This window comes from Drosophila albomicans, chromosome 2R (genome assembly GCF_009650485.2).
Source record: "Drosophila albomicans strain 15112-1751.03 chromosome 2R, ASM965048v2, whole genome shotgun sequence".
Taxonomy (NCBI): Eukaryota; Metazoa; Arthropoda; class Insecta; order Diptera; family Drosophilidae; genus Drosophila; species Drosophila albomicans.
In genome coordinates, this window is record NC_047631.2 from 6,225,940 (window position 1) to 6,252,240 (window position 26,301).

Below are 26,301 nucleotides of genomic sequence, written 5' to 3' on the forward strand. Positions count from 1 at the left end.
GAATGTAATAGTATACCTTTATTATTAATTTGGTATGCTTTAAGAATAATTCCCCACAGATTTGTTATTATTTAAAACTGTTAGATATCACAGTCGAGAATACTCGACTGTAGCTTTCTTACTTGTTGTTTTCATTATTCACTGTAGCTTTATAGTGTTAATTAAATTTAAATAATTTATATTATCGAAAATAAGTTTAAAATTTATATTTTTAATATTCTTTTGACACTTTATTTCATGTGAAAACAAAATTTAATTCAATTATAGTCTGACAGCAAATAAAAAAAGCAACATAATCAGCAGCGAAACTGAAAATCTACTGTCCTATCGATGTGGGAGGCTTAGGTAATTGGCAAATGCAAATGGAAAGTAAATAATAAAATTGTGCTGGAATTCTGCAAATGGGAATCGGCAAATGATGTGGCTACCGTTGCATCAACGGCAACAATCAGCAAATGCCATTGACAAACGAGGTCGGGGCCAAATCGCATTAAAGGCCATGCAAATGCCCAGAAGCGGTAATCAAATGTGCAGTATACCATCATACACACACACACACACACACGACGCACACAATTACATACTCATACATAGTGCAATTGAATGTGTTCCTAGGTTGCGATTCGAAAATAAGGGTGCAATAACGGAAAAAGCCAATTAAAATATGAATTGATTCGATTACATGGAAAATGTATATACTTTAATAGCATCGTTTAACAATTAAATAATATCAATTTTTCGAACTGACTTACACAAATGAAACACAATAAATTATTTATGAATTCTGAAAGTGTTTCAAGTGATTTGCGTTTATAAATACAAATAATTAATAATTTTATGAAATATACCCAAAATACATATGCTGAACATATTTTCAGAATTACCAAAGTTGTTGAAGCATATTTTCGGGGCAAACTTTAAATATTGGTGAATTGGCTATGAAATCGATTTGAGAATCGAACTCGCTGTGCACTTGGTAGTGTAAAAACGAAAATTGCTGCCAAAATCCACTTTGGCATTTTGACGGACGCTTGAATCCTGAATCGGGCCAAGCGATGAGTTTATTCAGGCCAAAGTCATAAATCGTGGGAAAATCGGGATTTGGTTTTTCTGTGGGCCATTCGGGGCGACAGCTTTGTGCATTGCAACTCTTTGGCTATGCATGTTAAATGAAATTATTGCAGAGTTTTTTGGCGCTCTTTTTTATACCGTCCCAATTGGTGTATGCGTAAGGTTTGCCCAATCCATCAATCACTGTGTAATGTCCGAGTTAGAGACTCGGCTCATTTTATGTTGTGAAATATTCTTTTTGACCATCAAAACTAACAAAAGTTGCTTAGATTTATAGTGCATATCAGTCGACACATTGGGTTCAACTACTAACTTCTATGCTTTTGAAAATTCACTAATTTCGAAGTAATCCAATTTATCCATCTACACCATGGTGTTGAAAAATAACTATTTAAAAATGTCTGGTATAAATTTCATAATCCTGCAATATTAAGAAAATGTTGAATAACAGGCGACAACTAAGACTTTGAGAAAATTCAATGTAAATTGAAACTGTAAAAGTAGAAAATAATTTGAGCCTTCAGTTTAAGTTTTTGGAAGTTTAAGCATTTATGCATGATATGAAGACTTATGAATAAATTACAAAATGTATAAAGAATTTATTTAAATTAAATGCTTTAGGTTTCGTGCTATAAGCAACACATTTTTCATGAAATATTCATTTTGTAGTAAAATATAAATGAAATCTCGTCCATGCCTGAATTTTGTTTTATTTTCTTCAAGGTGCTCCGAGAATCAAAGTCAAGTGTATACATATGCATATCTCTTAATCCCTCTCAAAGTCCCTCATCTGACATTACGTATTTGGAAAACTTAGCTTTGCCGGCTATCCACAATAAAGCAGTAAAGAGAGGAGGATTGCGATCCAGGCTCGTTAGCGCCAGCGGCTATTTTAAATGTTGGAAACACAACTCAATTACGCTACGTCGGACTTGGGTGATGCCACACCCACACTCGCTTAGCCTGGTCGAAAAAGAACCAATTCTCTGGAGGCCGTCACACAAAATTACACATGGATTGGAGTGTGAGTTCTGAATGCTTTTAGGGCCAATTGACGGCAGTCCGTCTAGTCTGGTCTGGTCTGGTGTTGCCAGCAGGTGTACGAACATTTTGTCTGTCTACAATTTTCTCTATTTTCCGAGTGTGAGTTTATGTCTGTGTGCGTGTTAATTACATTTGGCTTGCATTTGTGTAAAGTTGCCAAAATTGAATTACAAGTTTTTGCTAACATTTAGGCTGCGTTTTTTTTTTCTTATTCGGTTTTGTCGCTACCCCATTTAGCCACACATGGGTCAGGCTCAAACCGAAAGCCGAAACTTTTCAACAAGCAGCACAGTTTTTGGCAACAGTTGCGACTAGAACTTAGTTGGCAAGTGATAACCAAAGCTGCACTTTATCATATAAATTCACGGATTGTTTTTCAGTCAACATTGGCATTGCCCTTAAGATTTATGAATTGAAAATATAAAGACTACTTAAATTAAAACAGAACAGCCTATTACTATACTTGGCCAGCATTCAACACTGTACTACAATGTAAGCCAAAATGCCCTTAGTCTGGGTAGATTGTAAGGACGGCAATCAATGGCAAACTGTAGAAGGATGCTTCGTTGTTGAGCTCATTCCATTTCAGTTGAGTTTGTAGTTTATTTTACTTCAGCTGACTGCTTCTTTGTTGGCTGGGTCTCCTGCAGGCCTCATTAACCTTTCTCCGAGGCGTCTATTGTCTACTTTGTTGAACATAGCCACGCCCACTCATTACGCAGCGCTAACAAACAATTTAATCGGGTCTGAAGCATGAGATTCTGGACGCCAAGTGCGAATAATAGAAATGCATTGCCAAATTGCATAGAAAATCGTTAAGAGGGCGTAGTGTAGGTGCCGCTGGCAAACTTCACAGCAGCCTTTCCAAAGTTACTTTTCAAGGCAGCGGTAACGGCAACGGCAACGGCAACGGCAATGCCAAAGCAACGGCAACAGCAACAGAAACTGCAGCTACAACACGAATCGTTTTAATTACCGCAAACGGGTGCAGTAAGCGCATTACGTATACGCAGCGTTGCAGCTGCCGATAAAATCGCATTTAATGCAAGTTAATTAAAATGCGTTGACTTGGTTAAGTTTGGCTCTCGGCTTTCTTTTAATTAAAACTTATTTTGACAAAAGGTGAATCTTGGCTACTTCAATTATTCTATTTAGGGATGAATGGTGCCTAGTATCTTATCAATATAATGGTATATTGGTAATGTAAAAATAGTTAATGTAATGACTAAATATAGTCCAGAAAAATTTCGAAGTTTTTTTTTGCTACAATTTAATGCCAAGAAACATAAGGACTCGTTTATTGTGATAGAGAATCTTGCTTCTTTAGTACTGTGTATATATTTTGATATAATAATAAAGTATCTGATATATTTTAGAATTTTTTTGGTATATTAATTTATTATTACTTGTTAATAAAATAATAATAAATATATGACATAAACGCACATATTTTCTCTATTTATATTTGAGACAATTTTAAGATCAAGGATATTTCCTATAATTGGCTTTATTGTAACCAGATAGCGGTTCACTCAATTCTGTGAAGCTTTGTTACTTGTTTCTTTACATTCATACTAACTTTTGGGCAAGCGTTGGAAGACGATGGTCCATCTGAAGTTTACAATTTTGGAGCTTCTACATACTGATAAGTATTAATGCTGGTTCAGAATATGCCGGCAACAAAACATAAAGTGTAATTAAACTCTTGAAAGAATCGAAATAATTAGAATGCGTTTGATTGGTTTGAATGTTTTTCTGATAATTTTGTTATTTAAATCTAGTGAGACAAATCGTGAATCATAGTTCCTCCAATTGATATACTTAGGGACGAATAGTCCCAATTATCCAATCCATATAGTCAGTAACTCTTGTGTAGACACCAGGCCAACCTTCAAGACCGCATCGGTTACCAAATGAGACAACTCCTTCCAAATACCAAGCACCCGTGTATCGCATCAATGGTCCGCCTGAATCCCCATCGCAACTATCCCGAATGTATTCACCTCCCACGCACAATTGCGAGCTTATGACGCTTATTCTCTTAGTTGCAAATTTCGTCTTACAATAATCTTGATCCGCAACGGGCAGATCAATGCGTTGTTTGATGTTGCTCTGTCGAGCTGCCAAAGAAATACGATTACAGATCTTGCTCTATTGTTTTCTTATTTTGGTGGTACTCACCAAGAAGAGTGCGACCCCAGCCGCTCACGGTGAGCTTGTCATTGGTATTAATGGCTGCTCGTGTGCTGACCAATGGCAGGCAGACAGGTATAATATATTCATTGAGTTCAACTTGCTGATTGAGGCGAATGAGAGCGATATCGTGATGACGATTGTTGTCATCAGCATTGTACTGGGGATGCACAATCACTTCTTCAACACCAATCTCGAGCACAGGCCGGTTGCAAACATTCCTCACACAGTCGATTTCTTTGCTAATATCGTACTCGCCCAATCGCACTGTAGTACTGAAATATAGATAAATGTTAGTTATTTTGTTGAATCGAATTGTTCTTTACTTACAGCTGACCCACTTCGACGGATATTTGGCCAGTTACGCAGTGAGCAGCGGTTAGTATATAACGATTGTTGATCAGACTGCCACCACAATTTAGCTCCCGTTGACCCCTTTCTAAGAAATGAATAAGCAATATTTATCAGATTTACTCTATAAGTGCCATTCGTACTCACTGTTCGTGTACTCAAGCAATGCCATCCATGGAAACTCATCAAGCGCTGTGTCGTTGCCATTGTAAATGCGATCTAAGAACGAATTTGGTCCACATGCTGGTGGCCTTGGGAGGAGGCTTTCTCCCTGACCTCTATCACCATTGGCAGACGTTGGACTGGGTTGAATTACTGTCCTTGCTGTGGTAGTTGTAGTTGCAGGTGTCGGTGTTGTTGTTGCCACACTGGCGTAGTTTTTATCACGAGTGCAACAAACATAAGGCTTGCGCCCAAATCCGTTTTCACATTGGGAATCTCTCAGAAACATTCGCTCATTGCTGGTAAGTAATATTTGCTGGACAAGATCAATTAAACTAGGGCAGTCGTAGATTGATAAGCAGTAGCCCGAGTTTCTGTTTGGATTCACACAATCTGAATATGAAATGAATATATTCATTAGTTATTACGTGGGGGTATTGTTAGTAAACTTGTAAGAATGTAAATATTGATTACTGTCGTTCATTAACATGTTAATCTTGTATTTATTCTTATTTCCACTTAATTCCCGCAAAGAATTGAAAGTTGACTACATGAAAGCACATGCATTATTCACAAGGCCAACAAAATAATTTGCTTTTTTGCTATCAATTTTAAAACGTTTATAACACATTTGCTACACAGCAGTGTTTTTTGTTACACACATACTATAAATATTATAAACAAGATGATAATTAATTGACATTTGTTCGTTTTATGTTATTCATTTGGTTGAATGCATTAATCTCAACTTTTTTCCCGATTCCAACAGATTGTCATTGCCCTGATGCCAACAGCATGTCATTCACTTTCACACGTTGCTGGCGTCAGATTGCTCACGAGGCGGATGAGACGAATGCGACGCCAATGAGCACCGAGAATTCAATGATTATTATAACTGATAGTGAGACCTTAGAGGGGCAAGGGTAGCAGATGGAAGTATAGAGTCATGTTCGTAGCGTAGCTTGTGAATCACTGCAAAACCCGTTGATTACGCGATTTGTACTAACTTTGTTGTGCGTGAACTGCGCAATGCAACAGCATGCCAATTATAAGAATTCCCACAGGTTTTCGAGTCAACATTATTCTGGGAAATAACGTCAAAATGGAATTACAAAAATTGGTTGATTATCGCACTATGCGTTAATCAAAATAAAAATATAATTTAAGCGACACGCGGAACCACCTTTAAGCTGTTGATAATGGCTTCGAACTGATCGGAGAGTCAGCTGTGACAGGCTTTTAAATAGTGTGAGACCTGTGAGATTTAAAAGCTGTCATTATTGTGAGAGCACCGAGTGACTCTTTCGTTAATCGCAGAGCATACGATTGTCAGCTCAGATAAGTGAGAGCGTATATGAGTAATATTAATCGTGAGAGCGAAGCTTTAAAGAGCGACTTAACGATATCGTTGCTCACTCAGAGCGGAAGAAAAGATTAATACTCTCAACTTTTACTTAAAATTATTAAATTTCATTGCATCAAGGCAGCTGTTGCTTTAAGATCAATCTACAATTGAACTTAATACAAAGTTGTACCATAATATGCTCAATACACTAACAGAAACACTAAAAAATACATACATGAAAATAAAAACACCAACAAATTTTGATAAAAAGTAAACAACGAAAACAATAATATAAAAACATATCTCTCAAGATGTCCCAAGTCGAGGAGCAAAAATCATTTGTTAGAATTTCATCAAGAAGGGATTCAAGTCGTTCGAAGTTTTTGTCAAGACCAAAAACCATGACAAGGACCATGACTACGACTACCCATGTTCCAAATGAAGATATTAGACCATCAATGAAACACTTCACCCAACGACATACCTCTGATCCAAGACCCAATTATCGAACAGAGACTATAATAGGTAAAATACTTTCTAATGCCAAGTACCAACCTGATGATTCTCCCGATTTGATGAGTCGCCAGCCAAGTTATAGGAAGTTCCGAATACCTTAGTAAGTATACATGGTAAAAGGGAAATTTCAATATTGTCAACTGTAATCTCGAAACAGTGAAATGATTTGCGCCAATCGTTATCGAGATTCGTTAAAGTCATACGAGGCGCAATTGAAGCATGAGGTAAAGAAAATTATTGATTTTCAAAGTAGTGCAGCTGATGCATGTTACTTTGTGCGGTGAGTAATTAAATGTGGCTAGATACTAACAAAATAAAAAACACATAAAATATTTTCATTAGTTGCATGGCTATAACTAGCTTTTGGCCACCTTTGCATCATATGACTGATGTGAAACACACAAGCAAGAATTTCTTTCAGCTTTCCGAAAGGGAGAGATGGCGTCTTCAGATTATTATGAATACCGATATAACATAATGTCTTCGAAAGGGTATTTTACATTTTCTGATACCTTAATAAAACGAGCTATTACATAGTAAGTGCTAAATGTTGCTAGAAGTAGAGGGAATCATTTTTTCAGATTAAATAACAATTTAATTATCTAGATATTATATCTAGTAGGTAGTATTATATCTTTTTGTTAAAACTAGTAGGAAGGCTAAAATCGAGTGCGCCTGACTACGACATAATTATCTTAAAATATTCTAAAAAAGATTCTATATATTCCAAATGTGGTACTTGGGTATATGATAGAGTACAAAATAGAACAAATTGGCAACCAAAACAGCTAAGACCTGCCAGAGACTGCCGTTTTTTGCCACATAGAACTATTTCTGGAAAAGCTTCTAAAATTTGTAACTGATCAAAGCTATCAGGAATGTGAGATAATAAGTACGTATTAGAGATGTGTAAGGTAATCTTGTTTTCCAATAAGGATAAACTATTTGATTAGCCGGCTAATTTCTGCATTCCTCTCAATACCACAGTTTATGGATATGTAGCTTAAAGGTAGGCGCTTGTAGGAATATAGTCGTCACAGAGTCGTGAAAGACGATTAAATTCAAATTAGTATTAATTAAATACATTGCATGCCTGTTACATACATTTTCTATAGGAACAAATGTAGAATTACCCTTTGGGGAGCGAGTATAATTCAAACATAAAAAAATTCCGCCAAGTCTTTTAAGAAACAAAAGTAGCTTAGGGATTTATCTGGTCTCAGCATAGTTTCCGATCTGTGTTGCATGCAACTCCAGTCGGACAACTCGGGAATGTGTACAGTAAAGCCTTGCCTTTTCTGCTTGTTATTTGCTTGGCTAGATAGTCATAATTCTATGACCCGGTTGGATGGCTTAAATTGAAAAGCAAACTGACAAATACGTGGCTCTCCTGCTGACTCCATTTGACTAGCTATGTACGCTTGGATAGTACTGCAACCCCAACTCCAGCGCAGCGGGTGGCTGTGACTGAGGCTTTCGACTGACACTTTGTCATGTTGTGTGCGAGAAAGTCACTTCTCGTTGGTTGCTACGACATTTTTGCCATGTTTGCGCCGCTTGTTCTGATGCGGCTATTGTCTCTGGGTTTCTGGGCCTGTGCTGACGTTCGAGTTGGCCATTTTGCTCTTTGTCTTTGGCGTCATTTTGTTTATGGTCTTAGGTCAGCATTTTGCTATTGCATAGCAACATTCACTGGCTTTCAACATTCGTGTCAGTTGTTGTCCTTCTGATCCATAGTCTCTTCTGTGTGTTCTCTTGTCTGTCTGCGCTGCATTGTTTAATAATTTTCCTGCTTAACCCAGGTTTTTGCAACATGCCACCGGATGATGCCCGGCACCGGTAAAACTTGTTGGAAAATTCTGCAGTCTGGCAAAAAAGAATTGAACAAAAGCTGCTGTTGTTGCTGCTGGTTGTTCTGCTGCTTCTGGAAGGGTAACTTTGCATCATGCTGGGCATAATGATGAAATTACAGCAGCTTTAAAGAAAAACTGATGATAGGTATCAGCGTGTCAACTAATTTGCGTGTCGGCCACCAGCACTTGGTTGAAAAGTTGATGCAAAGTTTAAGCCGAGTTTTTTTGTTTGGACTCTTTTGTGTGGTTTCCATTGGCACACGCTTAATCTCCTCTTTTAAGCGCAGCAGTTACTTCGTTTTCATCAAGTGCATAAAGGATTAATTTATTTTATTCTTACTTGAAACACTTCAAGTGCTATGACTTCATTTTCTCATTGATATCAATTTGAAGTACCTCTCAAGAGCAAATATGTATGTGCGACCCACTTAATGTAAACACAATTTCGTGATGGTAGGAGTCCAATTATAAATTGATCAGCCTTTATTACTACGATAAGTGCGCGTAATAACGATAATGATATCCAATCAATGCTAATAATATGTGCAAAGTAAGAGGAATTATTTCCGAGAATCGTTCAGACGTCCTTGAATTTCAAATCCTAAACATTCCTTTGCTCTTCCCTTTTATCTTTGGCGCTTAAAGTATGCTTGATAATTGCTAATGCCAATCTGCTGTCAGAAGTTGCGAAACAGCAGCTAAGCTAACATTATAGATAACTTAAATATGTATGAGTTGAAGTGGTTTACAAGTTTTAATTGGTTAACATATTCCTACTACAAATTGCACTGAAAAATACACAAATTGCGGGCGTATGACAAAAGCAATGTTTACATTAAGCGAGACTGCATGAAATTTATATCTTCATTTGTGTTTGCCTTAAAAAATGCTCTTTTTGCGCTGTCACACATAAATTGCGCAGCAAACAACAACAGAATAACAAATATTCAAATTAGCCGGAAAATGAACAAACAGTTATGCGAACACACACACACACACATACGGACAAAGCTGCCTTTTAATTTGAATTTGACCCAGAGAAACTACCACCGAATTAATGAACTAAAAAGAGCCCAGAGAAAGACACCAGAAATACACGTTGGAAGCAACCGCAGCTCTTGCAAACACATGTTCAATTAGGAAAAAGCGCTTTGTGCCGCATTTTTATGGCATAAAACACTGCACCACAGTGCGTATGTGTAACCAACGAAACGCATAACTTGCAAGCTATGCAACGAGCAATTTAATTAGTGTTGCAAAACGCAAGGCATGTTTTCGAGTGCTTCTGAGTTCTAGCTGCGCGTTGTCCCTGTGTTATTGTCCTGAGGCTGCTTTTCTGCGTATCTCCGTGGCAATTAAATTATATTTCAATTAGCTGCGCGCTAAAGTGTGTGCACATATTTGCATTGTGGACACAGGTAAGTAATGGCATGGGTACGAAACTATTTTTGGGGAATGCAGGTATCATCAGAGAGCAGTCCTTGTTCCCTGGGCTAACTAAAAGTCCCATGTGAGTTCATACAGTTGGCAATTCGATTAGCATTTCTCACTCAGCAGCAGTAAGAGCAGCAACTCAAAAAACAAAAAAGGTACAAAACAATTTTACTGTCGTGTCGTAATGAAAAGAGCAACTAAAAACCCATTAACCCACATTTATGCTCACTTTAATGCACAAACGTGGCGCTCATCTGTCTGGTCTCTGTAAGTGTGGGTGTATGTGTGTGAGTGTATCAACAACAACAACAATGGGCAACCCACTTGAGTAGACTTGAAATGCATTTCACTGTCGCACAACCTTTTCATTTGCCATCGCAAATCCCCAAACAGCAAACAGCAAACGACAAACGGCAAACGGCGACTAGGCCACTAGTCAACACTGGCCAACAACAATGCAGAAGCAAACAACAAGCACATTCAATGTTGCACATATTCACACAAACACACACACATGCATATGTGTCTAAGCTCAGTCTCTGCTTCAGTCTCGGGTTTCATTTCAGCCGCTGTCGCATGCTTTATTAACATTTGTTGTGCCAAAGCGTCACAAGTGGCATTTGATGCAGCTTCCGTAGTGCGAATAGTACAGCATGCTCTGACTATCTCGCCTTGGCCGCGCAAGCAATATCATGCTTTCCCGTTTCCACAGCAAAGAGAACGTTTCGCTCTGCCTGCAAAAGCTAAGAGAACGAAAGCTCGGCAGTCGTTCAGTCGTTGATTCGGCAACCAAAAGAGCCGAATTGAGGTAATCGGTTTCTGCAGCAACTGATTCGTGTTTAGTTCAGCTCGTAAGATTGAGACGAGCACTTCGCAAGCGCTCACATTGATATGCTACAATTTATGGACGAAGTAACTTTTGAATTTCTACGTAATTTTCCTCAGCCAACTGAAAGTGCTACTGCAAGTGGCATTGCCCATTTGGTTGTGACTTTGTCCAAGCATAAAATTGATAACTAAAATGAAAATATTCACAAATGACTGCGACGAGCAAAAAGCTCAAAATGTATACTTGGTAAAATATTGACATAGTTTCGGACATAGTTCTCAGAGGGTAACATCCCGCCGTTCGATTCGCAACTTGCAACGCCCAAGTTGCACATCAAAGTCACTCAGGTGTGCAACGCAATGTAAAGCGAAACTTTGTCTGCTGGTCGGAGTTTCACTTGCATTTGTAGTTTATAAAGTCATTGGGTGGACCTCGCAAGCAGGGCAAGGGTACTTGTATTTATTTTTATTGTTGTTCATTAGTTGCCAGTTGCCATAATTTCAATTTTATAGCTTCACCTGCATATTAAGTTATAGTCGAATAAGCCGAAAGTTGCCACTGCCTGGATAAAAATTGTGCCCCATCTGGCAGAACCATTTTTTTTTTTTTTTGTTATTTTTTGACCCAGTAAATGTTTTCGATGGACTTTTTTAGTTTATATGAATTTGATTTAGCTTTTAAACTGCAACTATTCAACATTTAGTCAGAGTTAATGTAAAATATTGTATAGCCTTACTCAGACAATATGTGGTTATATTCGAATAGGCGTTACTCAAATTACCTGAACAGTTTTGTATTGTTTTGCAGAAGCCAATTACGCATAAATTGTATCTGAAATTGAATATAAATAACGACAACAAATTATGCGAAATAGCCCATAAGCAGCTTTGTCTAAACAATTTGCATACGGAATGCATAAAACTTATTGAAACATTTGACCAAAATAATACTCATTGCCTGTCGTTTGTTGGTATGCCAACACCACAACCATTCGACCACTTAACCATCAAAATTTAATTTGGAAATCATAAAACACGAGCTTTCTGGCCCCCCTTTTAACAATATTTAACTTCAGTGAATTATGATTGTGGCATTTTAATAGAAAAATTTATTAGTGTTTTTCGGGATGCTGCTGCTGTATTTTGCCACATTTTATGTGTGCGAAATCTGTGGGATGTAATTCTCTGTTTTTTTTTCGCCGGACTTGCAAATACGGAAATTCTAGAAGTCATAAATTTAACGCTTTACGCCAAAAAGTAGACAACAGTTTTGGTTGCCACGTGCAGTTTTTCGTTTTGGCTCCGTGACTTTTACACATGCAGAGCATGTTTGCATATGGAAGTAGCCAGCGCCACAATCAGAGCAAGAGAGTTGGAGTCGAGTCAGATTTCACTGCAAGGCGCTATTGCTCTAGCCAGGCAGAGCCAATTGTTGGCCATATTTAGTCGCTTGTTTTGAAAACTCTATTTAATTTTTTCTGGCCACTTCTTTCTACTCACGTCTTTCTGCATTTTGGGTAGTTGTGCTTTTCATTCTCTAACGCGTCGCATTTTTCAACTGGTTTTTTGCTTGGCTGCCTTTCCGAGTCCTGTCCACTTGCGTGTCAGATTGGGAAAGGGGCGCCAAGAGACGGGCTGCAGCCCAAACGATTTTCAGCATTTAATTTAAGTTGCAGCACAAGCTTTTGAGATTTATTACTGACCCTTAACAAGACTCGCAGCCAGGTCCGCTTATAGCTGTCCCTTCTTTTGGCCATAGAAGACAATGTGACTGGGAGTGTCCTTTAGTTTTCTATGCGAAACTGCACAGTAAAGAAGTGGAACAATAAAGAAGATTTTTTTCGACAGAAGTGAAAAAACATTGCTTAGTTGAGGTGAAATGTAATTCTATTAGGAGTTTGATGTTAGTCAGAAGTTTAACAGTTTAAAATCAGGTAAAATTTAATATTAATATCTTATAATTTTTAAACTGACATCCACTCAAGTCGATGCTATTCACATGTGTATTCATTACTCTTTCAACCGTTAACTAGAATAAACCCTTTTCTTGCCCCTTCACCTGCATGGACAGTTTTCTATAAATGTTGACTCTGGCAGCAGTGTCGGCGACTGTGGCGATCGTCTGGTCAGCAAGCTCACAGTGTTCGGTTCAATAAATTAAACCAAAACAATTCAGTTGGTCAAATGGAAGGCGTGTGGCATGTGAAGGCATGCTGGCAATATTGCCGCATATTGCTGCTTCTTGCCACTTGCTTCAACATGCTTCACAGCACGATATACAGAGAATGAGAGAGAGAGAGAGACGCAGAGAAACGGAGCAAGAGATGAAATCGACCGTTTGGGGCAATAAAGCAGAAAGCGACTTCTTAGTTTGCTTGCAGCTCGAGCGGAAACCACATAAATGCGGAAATGATAAAAATGCCTGCAAACATGTTGTCAAAGCGTATGCGATAAATTGCAATGGTGTTCACCTTCTCCTCCAATATCCCACTTCCATTTCAACTTCCACATGGACCAGCGCCAGTCTATGCTGCTGCATTGAGACAATAAAATAATAATAAAAATAGAACAAAGTGGAGCACAGACAACGACAATGATGAGGACTCAGCGCACAAGGATGCCATTGCCGTTCCCGTTCCCGTTCCTGATGCCATTCTGGTTGCCTTAGTCGCTGCCTCTGCCATTGACTATGCTGTTCAATAAAAGTATAAAAATAGACAAATGGTGGGTAGCAGTCCCATGGTGCTGTTCTATAAACACAAAGCTGCTTTCCGCCCTGACTGCGAGTTTAATGAAATTGTTTTACACTCAATTGAGCTGGCCAACTGTAAAACAAGCACAAGAACAGTTTTGAAGTGCAAAAAAAGGACATAGCCTCAACTATATAAAAATGGAAATGACAGGAAACCCATTAGCTCACTTTGCATGACGCTTAGTAACCATATTTATATGAATGTTAATCTTATTAAATGCACCTTTACTTTTGCGACAATATTGTGCATGTGATGAATAGCTATGAAGAGTAATTGGTTAAAAAATAAATGAAATTAATAAGCAATGCAGCTTCATATAAAGCGAAAAATATCAATGACTTTTTTGTACTATTAAATTAACATACTAAATGATTATACCTGATGAAGTGTTGAAAATTGTTATGCGTTGTTCATTTCATATGCACAATTCTCAGCCCAAGTCCCAGCGGAAGTCCCAGTGCAGCTTGAAAGTTGAGGTCCCCAGTGTTTGTGTCGCCTGTCGCCTTAAAATTAGCCACCCCAAAATGCTGCAATCCTAACACTCAGCTTAGATTTGACTTTTACGATTATGTTATGTCGGGCTGTTGAGGGGAGGTAAACCTAGGACAGAACAGAGTCAGGATATAAGCTGTTTCCATTACATTTGCTTATCTGCATGTTCCTCGCATATGTGCGTGTGTGTGTGTGCGTATCCTAGGACCCGTTATGCAGTAATAATCATTTGTTCGTTAGCGAAATTACTTGTTTGAGCTTGTTGTACCGTCTGCAGAAATTGGTAAGATTATTTTGAATTGCTTTGACGACCGGCAGCAGCAAAAGGCAAACAGGCAAAACTGTCTCTGACCTTGTACTCGCAATGAAGTTGTATAGCGAAAATTGCTTGTTACACAAACCCATAGAGAACGAAACGAAAACGAACCCAATTTTTATTTCAAGAGAACGCTACTATGAAAATTATAAACACGTGCAATTGAATTTGAGTGACACTTTCTGTACGACGAACGATAAAAGTAGACAAATGTGCTTGCTACTCTGATCGTCGACTGCTAGTGGGAGTATGTATGAGTGGGTGTGTCTAAGGTTCTTTGAATGTCTCCGTCTGTTTGACAAAGGTCACACAGAAATAAATCAAATATTTAGCCGACATTCGTTTATTCAAATTGAAAAGCCACTGTCGCTAAAGCTTAGAGACCTTTGTGTGATGTTAAAATCCCAGAAACGAGTAAAGACGCCCCGACAAACAGACCGACAGACGGACAGACAGATACATATCTATGCCGTCGATTGCATTACGCATACGATATGTTGCCAATAAAAATGCTGTTTTTTTTTTTGGGGACTAAAATGAAAAGTGATAAAGAGGCAACAAAAGTGGCCTGGGCTGGCCTGGCTACAATAGCATTTTGCTTGCTAGCCCAATAACTGGGACCTCACAGAAGATTAAAAGCAAAACAAGAGTTGGGTTCCTTTGGGCTTAGATAAATGTATAAATGAATGTCGCCGACAAACGGCAAAGAAATCATGTTTTTTTTTGCTTTCATTTTTATTTTGTAAATTGAATGATACACGACAGCCAAAGCCCTTCAAGCAAAGACTTTGTATTTAAATTAAATATGTTAGCGGAGAGTCGTTGGTGGACATTTGTTGGTGGACGACTTAAATAAATTTGTAACTAATTCTTAAAATGTAGAATTCTTCTTGAATAAATCATTGTATTAAGCAAGTAAGATAAGAATTAGATATCATTCTTAAAATATAACAGATTAATATACCGAACAATACTTAAATATATCGTAGGTTATACGATATACTGTTAGATTCAAAATATACCACAGAGTACAAAATATATAATATCATCCAAAGCAACTAAGATCCGAAGTCAGCAGCCATTAGTGGCTATCAAAATTATGATGTAATATATGTACATACATGTAATATTTGTATGTATGTATGTAACAAAGTAGAGTAATTTATTGATCGAAAATATAAAAGTAATGAAGTAATGATAAATTAAACAGAATAATGTTCAACACGATTTGAGGACAACTGTTCCTGTCAACGCCGACACACCAACTGACCTCTCGTCGATCTTGCTTTTGTGATCAGTGCTGCCATATCCTTTCCCAAAGCTCGCGTTGCCACTCGTTGCCAGCAACCAGTAGTGCCACACTTCACATGTATATATTTTTACATTAAGCATTTTTGTAAAGTAAACAAGTAAGAAAGCTACAGTCGAGTGGACTCGACTGTGAGATACCCGCTACCCATTTTGAATAAAAGAAATATATTTTGCGGTATTATTCTCAAAATATACCAAATATAGTGCAGAAATACTAAAAATATACCAAATAGTATACTTGGTATATTGATATAGTACCGCATTCAAAATATACCATTGACGGCACAATATACCAGATTGTCGGCCAAAGCAACTAAGACCCCTAGTAAATAGGCGTTTTTGCCCATACAAAAGTATTTCTTTAATAACTTCGACAATTTTTATCTGATCGCAACCAAATTTTTAGGAATCATAACTACTATAGTTATTACTGTATATACTAAAATTCGTAACTCTAGCTTTAAAATTACGCTTCTTATTCGATTTTTCTGATTTTCAGGGTCGGAAGTGGGCGTGCAAAAATTTTAAACAAACTTGATCTGCGTGCAAACATAACAAATGCTGTCGAAAAAAAATATAACTCTATTTCTTATAGTCTCTGAGATCTAGGTGTTCAAACGGACAGACGGACATGGCTAGATCGTCTCGGCTGTAGACGCTGATCAAGAATATATATACTTTATAGGGTCGGAGATGCCTTCTTCTACCTGTTACATACATTTCCTGTCGGCACAAAGTTATAATACCCTTCTACCCTATGGGTAGCGGGTATAATAATTATTCAATACATATTAATGTTTAATTTTTCCTAATGAATACTTATTGATTAAAAATAAACAAGCTGCAGTTGAGTGTGCTCGAGAGTGAGAGAGTGAAAAACTATGGTGTAATATACATATGTATGTTATGTAACAGAGAAGCAGGATTGTCGATAGACCCTATCAGTATCGGATGACATTAGTAAGCTCTCGGTATCATAACTCGTAGGAAGTATCGCTTAACATCAGTAGGTCGATAGGATCAGCAATCGTGTAAAGTAGATATTATGTCGCATGTCAAAATTAAAATAGAAACATCAGTAGTCATTAGTTGTAACTCAGTAATAAAACATTTTATGTTATATTATATATATTTATTAAATAAATAATTATTCGATACATATTAATGTTTAATTTTGTCTAATGGATGCAAAATCTTAGATTGTTTATTTTAAATTACATAGATTCAAATAATCCGCTTAAGAACACCGATGAGAACATTGCGAACATCGTTGAAGAATCCTTATTGATTTTGTATTTTCATCGTTGGCCTTTAATTGCCCATGTTCTCAACGAGCTAAACATTGAATTGCGGCCCTTCAAATATCACATTTTCGATTAAATGTCAGCTTTTAATTAAAGAGATTAAGTGGCCATAAAATCCCAAGATGCCCAATGTCCATCTGGCTGGCTGTTGGTTAGAGAGAGAGAGAGAGAGAGAAGTTAGAAGAAGCTGTGAGCTTCAGCCGATTATGAGCTGATACCAAATTGAACATAAAATTTTTGTGCTCAAGTCTTGAGTATCTTCTAAGGATGTGAGAAGGCGTTTAAGTGCTCGTTAAGTATGCGCTTGGTGGCAAAGAATCGAGGACGCTGAATGCCTGCAACATTTACGATGTGCGCGCTGTAATCATAGTTGGCAGTAAGCAGCACAGGATTTCAGTATCCGGCATTTGCATCTTTCATTGCGGCTTCAAAAGAAAACGAAGAAAAAAGTGCATCAATTTAAATGCTGAATGCAAATGGAATCCTGCAGCTGGCGGCAATCTGTAATTCTCCCCAAGGTAACGAACTATGCGATACGGAGTGACGAAGGGAATGCATATTGAACAGGAAGTCGATGGCATAACATGTCGAAATGCTTCGCTTTAAATCACGTTATGAATGAGAAAATCTTAAGCCGCGTACGTGTGCATAGGACACAACACGATACTGACTCACGATGGAGGACGAAGGACAGACGGCGCAGGACACAGGCGAGCTGAAAGCGGCTGCAAAACGAAGCGAGCCAAGAAAATTTGAAACGAAATGTGATGGCATTGTTGTTGCTGTCCCCGTTGTTGCTGGCTTGGGGTCTTGCTTGGGCTGTTGCCTGGATTTTGCCTGGTTTTACCATTTAACAGGATTATATATTTTATTTTGTTATGCGCGCCAAACAGCTTGTGTAAAGGATTTAACCAACTGTTTGCTGTACATGGTAGGGGCAGATGCAGAATCCGCTCCCTTGCCGTGGAGGTGGGCAGAGAACGAACATGTAAAAAGGCGTATAAAATGAAATACAGAAATTCAAAACCAGAAGCAATAACAACGACAAAGAAAGTCTCCGATATTAAATTCAAGCCGCACTTGCACTTGTTAACAGGCGCCAAGTAAAGCGATTTCCAGTTTCCATACTTGTGCCGCACAGTGGAACAAGATAACTACATATCTAACGAACAGTTCTCTACTCCATTGCGAAACAATGCGCAACAGCAAAAAAAAGACGCTTAGGATAATAAAATATTATGCAAGTGGGATTTGATATGCAACAGCAGCAGTAAAATGCGCACAGAAAGAGAAGACAAAAGATACGTTTTATGGCAATGGAAGAATAAAATGGAAAGCTTAAGAAAAACATTGATAGAGGCAATAAAATAAACTTTAGCGAACTACAAACCTTTGACTTGATTTAAACAAATGAATGAAAGCCTCTTTTTGAGAACTACTTTAACACAAGATACACAATAATCATTCATAATAAGGCTTTGAATGGGAAAATAATGAATAATCGGATATCTCTTACACTTGAATTGCCTTACAAAAATATAAATAGCATCAATGTTTATGTGTCTTCGCAGCAAAGAGTCAATAAAATTTTGATTTTTAAATCTTAATACGCTGGCAAGACTGAAGTTCTGCATTAAATTAACCGAGACTCGTGCCAACTATTAATTAAAATGAGCTCAACCATATGAACAATGTGAATTTGCAGTCAACCCGAAACCTCATTTAAACTGCACTTTGTGCGTAATTATCATCCGATTGTCATCATCAATAACAAGCAGGCCAGTCGTTGTGCTTAACAACTGAAGCATAAAACGAATTGCAAGCTACTTGTACTACACACTCGGATCTGAACACACAAGAACTTCGAATATTAAAGGGCTCTATAATATAATTAATAACTGCTCAGAGATCTGCAGTTGACTATGCTGAGAGGGAAAGCGGACAATTGCATTATTGCCACGACAAAGAGTCATTAAATTTTGTAGAGCCCCAAAAGAATTAAGCAATAAAATATTTAAATTTTGCAAACGTGTGCAGAAAACGCAATTTTCAACAATTTTTACTTAAAATACCCTGCACAACTTGTTTGAAAAGAATCTTGAAAATTTAAATGCATTATTCTTTCAGATGAATGTGTTGCAAATGCTGTTTGTACTTAAACTCTTTATTTAATGTTTCTAACTATAAGCAACTATTTATAAACAGTAAGCAAGGGGTATGTATTTAAAAGTTGTAGTACAGAGTATATTAAGGTCGCATACTTGTGTAGTAATCGAATTTGTTTTCTTGTTTCTTGTTTGCCTTTATTATGGTTATTACTGTTTGTGCATTATGCGCCGTTGTACCGCATAGCAGAGAGAAAGAGAGAAAAAATCAAAGGAGTCTCTGCTGTGGTTCTGCTCAGATGAGCTTTCTTTTGGTGCTGGAGCGAAAGGATATACGCTGACTGGACTCTCGCCCATTAGCCGCAGCTACGAAAACAGCATGTAATAACGATTGCCAGTGTAGCAGACATGAAAGAATGTCCAAGTGACGTCTGAGTTGGAGCTGAAGGACTCCATATGAAAGCTGCTTGACTCGACAATCGCTCTGTGGCTCCGTATTGCACTTGACATGACGGACAGCTGTTATACTTCTTATATTGCATTAAGCTACAATATTTCATATTAAGTGAGGAATTGGAAAGAAGTAATTAAGTATTGCGAGAAAAGAAATTATATTTTTTCAGTATATATAAATCTTATATATATTACAAACGCACAAACCGAAAACTGTTTTGAATTCAACAGGAAATTGCTGTGCTTTTTAATTCATTTTCTTTTCCATTAATGCACATTCCAAGTTGCCAGACAAAAGTTGTCTGCAAAAGAACAGCAAACAACAAATTTATTTAAAAAACGAAAAGAGAGAAAACTGACCACTTACAGAAATGTCTGGCCACATAACAAGACAGCAACAACTACAACAAGCACTTGCTCCTTGCAATTGTTAAATTACATTGGTTAACACCTGCAAGTGTTGGAGCTGCACCTGTAAGAGCTTCAAGCAAACTGTGGAGCGTACAAAATTCTGTTGCAGCAACAAAGGAAGCAACAACAAGTGCAAAAGAATAATAAAAACACGACAATAACAACAGCAACAGCAACAGCAACAACAAGAAAAACCATAAAGGAGACAAACCATGAAAATTAATTATTTTTTACGCCAAAAGTAAAATGGGAGAATGTGTGAAAACGGATGAGCAGAAAAAAGTGTAGTGAAGTGTAGACGACTGATGTATGCGGAAATTGTGCTGGAGTTGCCAAGCGTTTTGTATAAATTCCCAGCTCAAGTGTGTGTGTGTGTGTGTTTTGAATGTGTGCACATCTATGTGAGTGAAAGGGCATGTGTATGTTAAAGTTGTACTTGGCTTTGTCTGCTGACGATGGCAGCCAAAAGGGATCAACGGGGCCAACGCAGCTGGTGGTTGCCGCTTCCGGCAAGCTCATGCATTTTTCAGTAACAGCAGCAACAAAGTAAGCGCAACAACAAGTAGCTGTTACAACATTGTGCAAGGCAATGACAATGACAACAGCTTTGCAGTTAATTGCAAGCAACGTGGCGAACATTTTCTACCACGCACCCATTGCACCACACACGCGAGTTCTCGTTCCCAACCACTGAAGGACCTCGAACAAGTTCAGTCAATTTTGTGCGCATTCTGCTTTACATAATTGAACGCTTAGTGATGGATTTTTTTTAAAGAGGGCAACATAAACTGAAATGGATTGGAATAGATCCATTACAGCAATCCCAGCTTACGATGAAGCTATTTATTTAAATAAATATATATGTAAATGGACAGTACTAAGATATTTAGATGTTGAGTTGAGGCTGAGAGAGTAGCTCTCATTGTCCAGCTGTCATACATCAGCACGCGTACAGCTGTCATTTGTATGTCTGTGGAGTGACAGGATCGTAATGAAGTTTGACAACCGCCATGATTTGGCTTCTTTTGTTGTGATTATCGATGGCCCTGTCAGCTGCTGTCCTGCCTCTGATTGTTCAAACTGTCAATACTGTTAATTACAACAAGACCATTTTAATTAAGTTTTAAAAGTGTATAATAATTAACTTGCAGCCACGTGCCAAGGCCAGCAGTTGAAACCAGATTGTAGTTCAACGAACGCAGATAAAAATTGTATTAAACGTAAAAATGGAATTTCAAGCATTTAACTTACATGTGTATATGAAAAGCAGCTTTTCATTTTAAATATTTGTGTATTTTTTTTTAAATTCCTTCTTTAATTTGCCTTAAAGCTTTCTGTTATATATATATAATTTTTGTTTGGTTTGTAAATCTATTTCTGCTGCTCTTTTTTGCCAACAACACGATGCCGAGGCTGATGTCAAAATATTGACAAAAACAAAAGAGAAAGAGAATAGGTCTTGTACAGCAATCATTTTTTGATTAAAGTCATTTTTCTGGCTTTGTAACAAATGAATTGAATACACCAAAAATATTATATTCTTTTTCATACCCGACATCCATATGTTAAAAGGGTATTAAAAAAGAGCAACGACTGGAAGAGCTCTCAACTTACTTTATATTTTATATACTCCAATCTGAATAAGAGGTAATGTACAATTGCATTGTTACTTTTCATTATTTGACAATGTCTTAAAATGGATAACGGGTGTCTTGCAGTCGAGCTACCGCAATTGTAATCTTCTTATATACAATGAAATTGAATACTAGGAAAATCCATTACTGAAATCAATTTTTTTTTTGTTCACTCCAATTATAAAATGAAATCTGTGCGCCTGTTGCAAATATTTTCGATACGCCATGCCATTAATCATGAATGATTATTTTTTTTTTTTGTTATTGTTTTCTCTCTTTTCCCCAAACGCATGAATTTTGAATTGAGCCACGCATAATGCCGAGCAATCAAAAGATATTTTTAACAACGTGGCCTCAATGACACCGATGCACAATATTTTTAGTGTCATCAATGAAAAAATGACACGTAGTTTAAAGAATGAATTCAAATTGCATAATTTCACCAAGTGCGGGGTAAACCTCTAAAAATAAATCGCTGTCAAAAGGAAATCTGCACAATATTGGTCATTAATAAAAAACTTTTTATCACTGCATGCGTCGAGCAATACAAAAAGCAAATATTGATAAACATAAAAAACGAATATAGTTTAAAGTTGAATAAAAACGAGAGGAAAAGAAAAAAGAGCAATCCAAACAAAACTGAAAATAAATAACAAACAAATGTGTGAAAAGGCAGCCATAAACGCTTTACAAATGCGAACAATTAGAGATGGACATAAGATGCTGAAATGAAATATTTAATCGATTAATTTATTAAAAAAAACTATTACATTATTATCGAACGACGAAGTTAAATATAAATCCGTCAATCGTGTACTTAATGTCGTGTCTTCGTGACTATCGTGCGTGGCTGTCCAAAAGGACTGCCTCCACTATGAGAAATGGCCTTCCTACTGTTCTCCATCAATTTATCTCCCTGTTTCCAGCACATTCTGCCTCGTTCCTTTACCTTTTCTCTTTCGCTCTGTAAGCGTTAACGTGCGCGCGATTGCGAGTCAATTGTGTCGTTATTTATCAGTCAGCATAAATGCCACGTTATATATATGAGTGCGTGTGCTTGTCGTCCTTGCTTCCGTCTCTCTGTCTGTCTGATTGTCTGTGTGGATGACTGGCTGTCTGTCCGTCTGCCGATCTGGCTGTCGGATTGTGTTACAATAGCAGAAACAATCACAACAACAACAACAACACGCACAACAACAGTAAACTTGCTGCCATTGGCATATTTTTCGCTTTCATATTTCTCTGTTGCATGCTTTTAGGCGCAGCCTTTTGAAAGGTGTAATAATAATGTAACCACAATAAATAAAATATTTATGCGAGTGCCGTTTGTTAGTCGCTGACTGTTGCTCTCTAACGTGCTGTTCTTTTTATTTTGTGCATTTGTTATGGTAAAAGCACGGTAATTGTCGACATTCTCTGTTGTTCATTTAATTCATTGTTATACACTAGAGAAATTTCCACGTGGTTTCTGCGGCTGTGCACTTTACAGCCCAAATGACACATTTTATTTGGTGTGAACTGCAACGACATATGTTAGTTTAAGGTAATTTCATTTATTAAAAACAACGTTTACATAAAATCAAATTTAATTGGATATCGTTATTATAACAAATTATTGTTGTATGTATGAATGTATAATATATTTGAAATTGTAGAACTTATTCACTATGATGTGTGTATATAAAAAATAAACATAAATTTACTTAAAGATTTAATATTTAGTAAACATTAAACAGTAACTCAATTAATTGATCTTCTAATGTTGTAAATCCACAATTAGTGTTTGATATAAAATTCAATCAATATTTAGTTATCTTTCCATATTACCATAATGAGATTTGTCTGCAACAAATTATTGTTTTAATATATTTGAAATTGTCTGTAACCTAATATGGACCACAAACAATTCAATCAGTGTTTCAATTGGCAAAGCACTTAACCACATCACAACCGTTAAGAGCATTTCGTGTTTCAGTTCTCCGACATCTGCACAACGTTCATTATAAATTATTGTGATAAGCTGCTTTGAGGCAACAAAAACAATGTCTGTTTTCTTAAGTTAAAAATTCGAATTATTACGCACGTTTGTCTACTTAAATATAATAGGAGATAATTTTCTATAAATACTGAACTAATTGCTTATTATTATGTCTCTGAAAATATAATAAATTTGTGTCTTCTGCAGAAATACAAACCTCAGTTTTGCACATTTCAATTAGTCCAATTCACTCAGTACGCATTCTTGATTAGTCCGCATACTCAATAATGTGCTTTAAGCATTAACTTATTAAATTGCTCGTCTTGAGTGCTACGAATATAATTAAAGCCACTGGGGCGTATGAGTGATGTGTCATGGAATTTATATACATAACTCATACGTCATGTCGGCCGGCATGAAAAGAGATACATTTGCCTGTCGCCCAGACATGTTTGTATGTATACGTTTGTTTGTGTGAGATACTTATAAATGTGGGTGTCATGTGTTGCTGTGGCAGCTGCAGCTTAATGATTTTTACGCTCCTCTTGCACTTAAGTTGCAGTTTTCTCTCTTAGTTTTTTTCGGCCGGTCCTGAGCGTTAATGGCAAACAGCGGTGACAACAGCTGTCTCACACATACACGCTCATTTGGCTGGCGGGCAACAAATTCCAAGTCATTAGTCGTTGTCCTAGTGCTCGGTAAAGGCGCAGTAACTACGATGAGTGCTTCATGAACAAAAAACAGTGCAAGTAAATTACAAGGACTGCAAAAAATATACGAGTATATGGCATTAAGGGACAGCTGAGTAATCCAAACCTTTGCCAGTTATCAACTCATATTGTGTTCTCCCGAAACTGACTGCAATTGTTTTAGTTCTCGAAATACGTGTTGAAAGCAAATTAAAAATGCAAAGCATACAATTAAATTTATTATAAAATTACATTTTTCTGCATCCCGCAAAGTGTGACGAAAATTCCTTTTAGAATCGCCAGAAGGTATCAACTTTTTGCTGTTAGTGACCATGCAACTTTGCTGTGAGTTGTGAGTTGGTGCTCTACAGCTGCTACAGAATTTAAAACATATTTCATAAGCCAAAGCGACGAAAAAATTTGCGAACTGACTGATGAATGCCTCCCTAGCCGTTTTTGTGTAAGTGTATGTGACTCTTTGACAGTGTGTGTATCTATGAGTACACATGTGTACATGTGTCTGTGTACATACATCATATCTGTTGACGAAAGCCGCCTGTCAACAGCCGGAGACGGCTGCCATTGTCAGTATCCATATCCAAGCCGTCATCGTCGCCTGCCATTGCTCATCAGTGTCGTGTGTTTGGATCTCCGTTCGAAAAGTGTATATGGCTTAAGGCGCTGCATCACCTATTCTCTTTTTTTACTTGAGGTAAATTTAAACACATTTAGATAGTCCTCTTTAAATGAACACATACATATTACACCTAAAAAACACAATTTTATAATTATTTGTATGTTCTCTATACCTATTATAGTTTTTGTAAGGCATGATGAGGATGTTGCATTAGCTTTTCTTAAGGCAGATTTAATGGAAAATCTATACTCCAAATATTCATTACTACCAAACAAAAATTGTATAATTACTCATATATGTGTTTTGCGAACTTTTTCCATGATATCATATTATTTGTTTTTATTTTTGTCACGTTTTCATTAGGCTCTCAACCCGTTCATTTGTATTTACAGCACTCGTGTCGTTACATTTTATTTAATTAAATTCAGTTGTTGTTTTTGTGCAAGACACAATTTGTAGCATTATTCTGTTGCACCATACTCCTAAATAAACTTTGACATCCTTAAAATAAAATGGCCCCTTTCTGTTGTTTATCTAAACCTAACAATGGCTGGCATAATGAAGCAACTTGCACCACATTCTTGTTCCGGCGGAAGTACGCGAAGTTTTTTTATTTGCAGTTACGACCCTTTTTACCTGGGGTCGGTTTTTACATGTTGGTGTGTGTGTGGGTGCTATCGTGAGTATTTACATATGATGTGTTATCAACAAAATGAATATAACAAAAATGGTGGCGGAGACTCCATTTCTATGAAAGCCAAAAAGAGCAAAATTCGTTTGAGGACACAGCCAAACTTTGTATGTAAATTAAGCAGAACCGACTGACAAAAGTTGTTTGTTTTTAACTTCAATTTTGTATTTTTTGTTTTGCACAATATTTTTCTTTTTCACCTGTTTTGTAGGAAAACTTGCTGCTGTTGTTGGATACTTTAAAATTGTTCTTAAATATGCAAATCGCATTTCGGCGATAACTGCGAACGTCGTTCTACGCAGCAGTGCAAAACCAATTTGGTAATTTTTAAATTTTTTTATGGCCAAAACTTTTGTAGTCGTACTTTGTACCTGTCTCTTTGTTTCATTTATACAACACCATTATTTATAAAAAAAAATATTTAAATGTCATCCATGGTATTTTAATCCGATAGTTTAATTTTTTTTAGTAAACATAATGGAAAATAAAAGCAAATTGTAACTTTACCAAGCTTTTAAGTTTATCGATATGAGAGTTAAGACACGAACAATTAAATCAGTATATAAAGCTATGCTGTAAATAAACATAGAAATTCTTTAGTGTTTTAGTCAATTTCTTTGTTCATTAAATTTCTCAATATATATTTTTTGAGACATGAATATCAATCTGTTTCACATAAAGTGTTCAGCATAAAGTTCTATAAATCTTTTCGCAAAACTTTCTCAAAGCA

At 36.9% G+C, this 26,301-nt stretch overlaps 2 protein-coding genes across 2 annotated transcripts; one reads left to right on the top strand and one right to left on the bottom strand.

Moving 5' to 3' along the window:
- Positions 1-3,187: 3,187 nt before the first annotated feature.
- LOC117575319 (serine protease 7) lies at positions 3,188-6,036 on the bottom strand. Its single transcript, XM_034259475.2, has 5 exons — positions 5,829-6,036; positions 4,807-5,214; positions 4,639-4,747; positions 4,297-4,583; positions 3,188-4,235 (listed from the first exon to the last, which is right to left on the bottom strand). Exons 1-5 carry the CDS (start codon positions 5,899-5,901, stop codon positions 3,937-3,939), a joined length of 1,176 nt encoding a protein of 391 aa, XP_034115366.1. The 5' UTR covers positions 5,902-6,036; the 3' UTR covers positions 3,188-3,936.
- Positions 6,037-6,354: 318 nt separating this feature from the next.
- On the top strand, positions 6,355-7,222 carry LOC117575320 (uncharacterized). The gene is made up of 3 exons (XM_034259477.2): positions 6,355-6,782; positions 6,840-6,962; positions 7,025-7,222. The coding sequence occupies exons 1-3, from the start codon at positions 6,478-6,480 to the stop codon at positions 7,158-7,160; spliced, it is 564 nt and encodes a 187-aa protein (XP_034115368.1). The 5' UTR covers positions 6,355-6,477; the 3' UTR covers positions 7,161-7,222.
- Positions 7,223-26,301: the final 19,079 nt, after the last annotated feature.